The sequence below is a fragment of the Corvus brachyrhynchos genome, unplaced genomic scaffold, assembly GCF_000691975.1.
Source record: "Corvus brachyrhynchos isolate BGI_N302 unplaced genomic scaffold, ASM69197v1 scaffold305, whole genome shotgun sequence".
Lineage (NCBI taxonomy): Eukaryota > Metazoa > Chordata > Aves > Passeriformes > Corvidae > Corvus > Corvus brachyrhynchos.
The window spans coordinates 1,557,536-1,559,238 of record NW_008239284.1 but is presented as its reverse complement, the minus strand read 5'-3'; the positions used below and the strand labels follow the sequence as shown (position 1 = coordinate 1,559,238).

At 62.7% G+C, this 1,703-nt stretch overlaps 1 protein-coding gene across 1 annotated transcript in view; it reads left to right on the top strand.

Annotated features, from left to right (window-relative positions):
* FAM129B (family with sequence similarity 129 member B) overlaps positions 1-1,703 on the top strand; it is a 15,184-nt gene that overhangs the window by 11,970 nt on the left and 1,511 nt on the right. Inside the window, exons 10-13 of the mRNA XM_017740287.1 lie at positions 230-346; positions 779-886; positions 998-1,109; positions 1,561-1,681. Of these exons, the coding sequence (XP_017595776.1) occupies positions 230-346; positions 779-886; positions 998-1,109; positions 1,561-1,681 (458 nt within the window). The remainder of the gene's footprint in view (positions 1-229; positions 347-778; positions 887-997; positions 1,110-1,560; positions 1,682-1,703) is intronic.

Here is a 1,703-nt window from a genome sequence, read left to right as displayed (position 1 = left end):
GACCCATGGCAGTGCAACAGCACAGTTTCGACATTGGGGCTTGGAGCAGCCTGGGACAGTGGGAGGTGTCCCTGCCCATGGCAGGGGTGAGGATGAGTTTTAAGGTCTCTTCCACCCCAAACCAGCGTGGGGGTCTGTGCTAAGGCTCATCTCGGTGTGGCAGTGCCCCAAGAGCCCCCTGCCCACCCTTGGGGTGCCCCCCATGCTGACCATGTGCCTCTGGCTGCAGCAAATGGACGATGCCGTGTACACCTTCGAGACGCTGCTGCACCAGGAGCTGGGCAAGCTGCAGGGCAAGGACGACCTGTGCAAGTCCATCCAGCGCATCCTTGAGAGGGTGCTCAAGGTGAGGCAGGGGGTCAGGACCTTTGGTGGCCTTTGGTCGCCTCGTCCCTTGGCCAGGGAAGAGGCCAGGAGTGATGTTACCTATTTCAACAAAAGTCTTCTGGGGGAATTCTTCTTTATATTGAGGTTTTCATGGATTTTGCTGGGGGCAGGCAAGTGGGAAATCACCTGGAGGAGCCAGGTCCCCTCTGACCACATCTGTAAAAGCCCCCCAGGGTTCAGACTGGCCCCCAAGCCCTCCTGCAGCCAGCAGTGGCTCCTACCCGGGCTCAGAAACACTGGGAAACAGCTGGGGAGAGGGATGTGAGGCCAGGGGGGGTCTGCTCCCGCCTGTGCAGATGGGTTGGGGGGCAAATCTCAGGGGTTTGTGCCCATGGGCCGGGGGCTGCCAGCCCACAGCGCTGGGTAACCTGGCCACCCTCTCATCCTGCAGAAATTCGACTACGACAGCAGCACGGTGAGGAAGAAGTTCTTCAGGGAGGCCCTGCTGCAGATCACCATCCCCTTCCTGTTGAAAAAGCTGGCACCCACCTGCAAGGGGGTAAGAGGGGAAAGTTTGGGCTGTGGGACAGCACCACCCGCCCCCGTGGAGGGGCTGGAGCATCCATCACACCCATCCCGCTGGGCTGAGCCGCCTCTCCCTCTCTGGCAGGAATTAGCCAAGTTCCAGGAGCTGATCTTCGAGGACTTTGCCAGCTTCATCCTGGTGGAGAACACCTACGAGGAGGTGGTGCTGCAGTCGGTGATGAAAGACATCATGCAAGGTAGGGTCCTGTGGCACCTGTGTGAGGAGGGAGTGATCCCATTCAGGGTGCTGGGGGCTGTGTGAGGAGAGGGTGATCCCATTCAGGGTGCTGGGGGCTGTGTGAGGAGGGGGTGACCCCATGGAGGGTGCTGGGGGCTGCGTGAGGAGGGGGGGACCCTTTTGGGGGATCTGTGTGAGGAGAGGGTGACCCCATGGAGGGTGCTGGGGGCTGTGTGAGGAGAGGGTGACCCCATGGAGGGTGCTGGGGTGTATCCGAGGAGGGTAACCCTGTGCAGGGTGCTGGGGGCTGCCCCAGAAGCAGCTTCCCCACTGGCAGGGCTGGGCAGTGGGTGGGATGCCGACCCCTCCACCCAGCTCCAGCTCTCCCCCCACCCACGGGCAGCACTGGGCGAGGTGCCCCGGCCTGGCAGTGCCCGCAGCCCCTGTGACCTGTCCCTCCCTGTCCCCAGCTGTGAAGGAGGCGGCCGTGCAGCGCAAGCACAACCTGTACAGGGACAGCATGGTGATGCACAACAGCGATCCCAACCTGCACCTGCTGGGCGAGGGCCTGGCCATCGACTGGAGCGAGGAGTACAGCGGGCAGCCCGAGGCC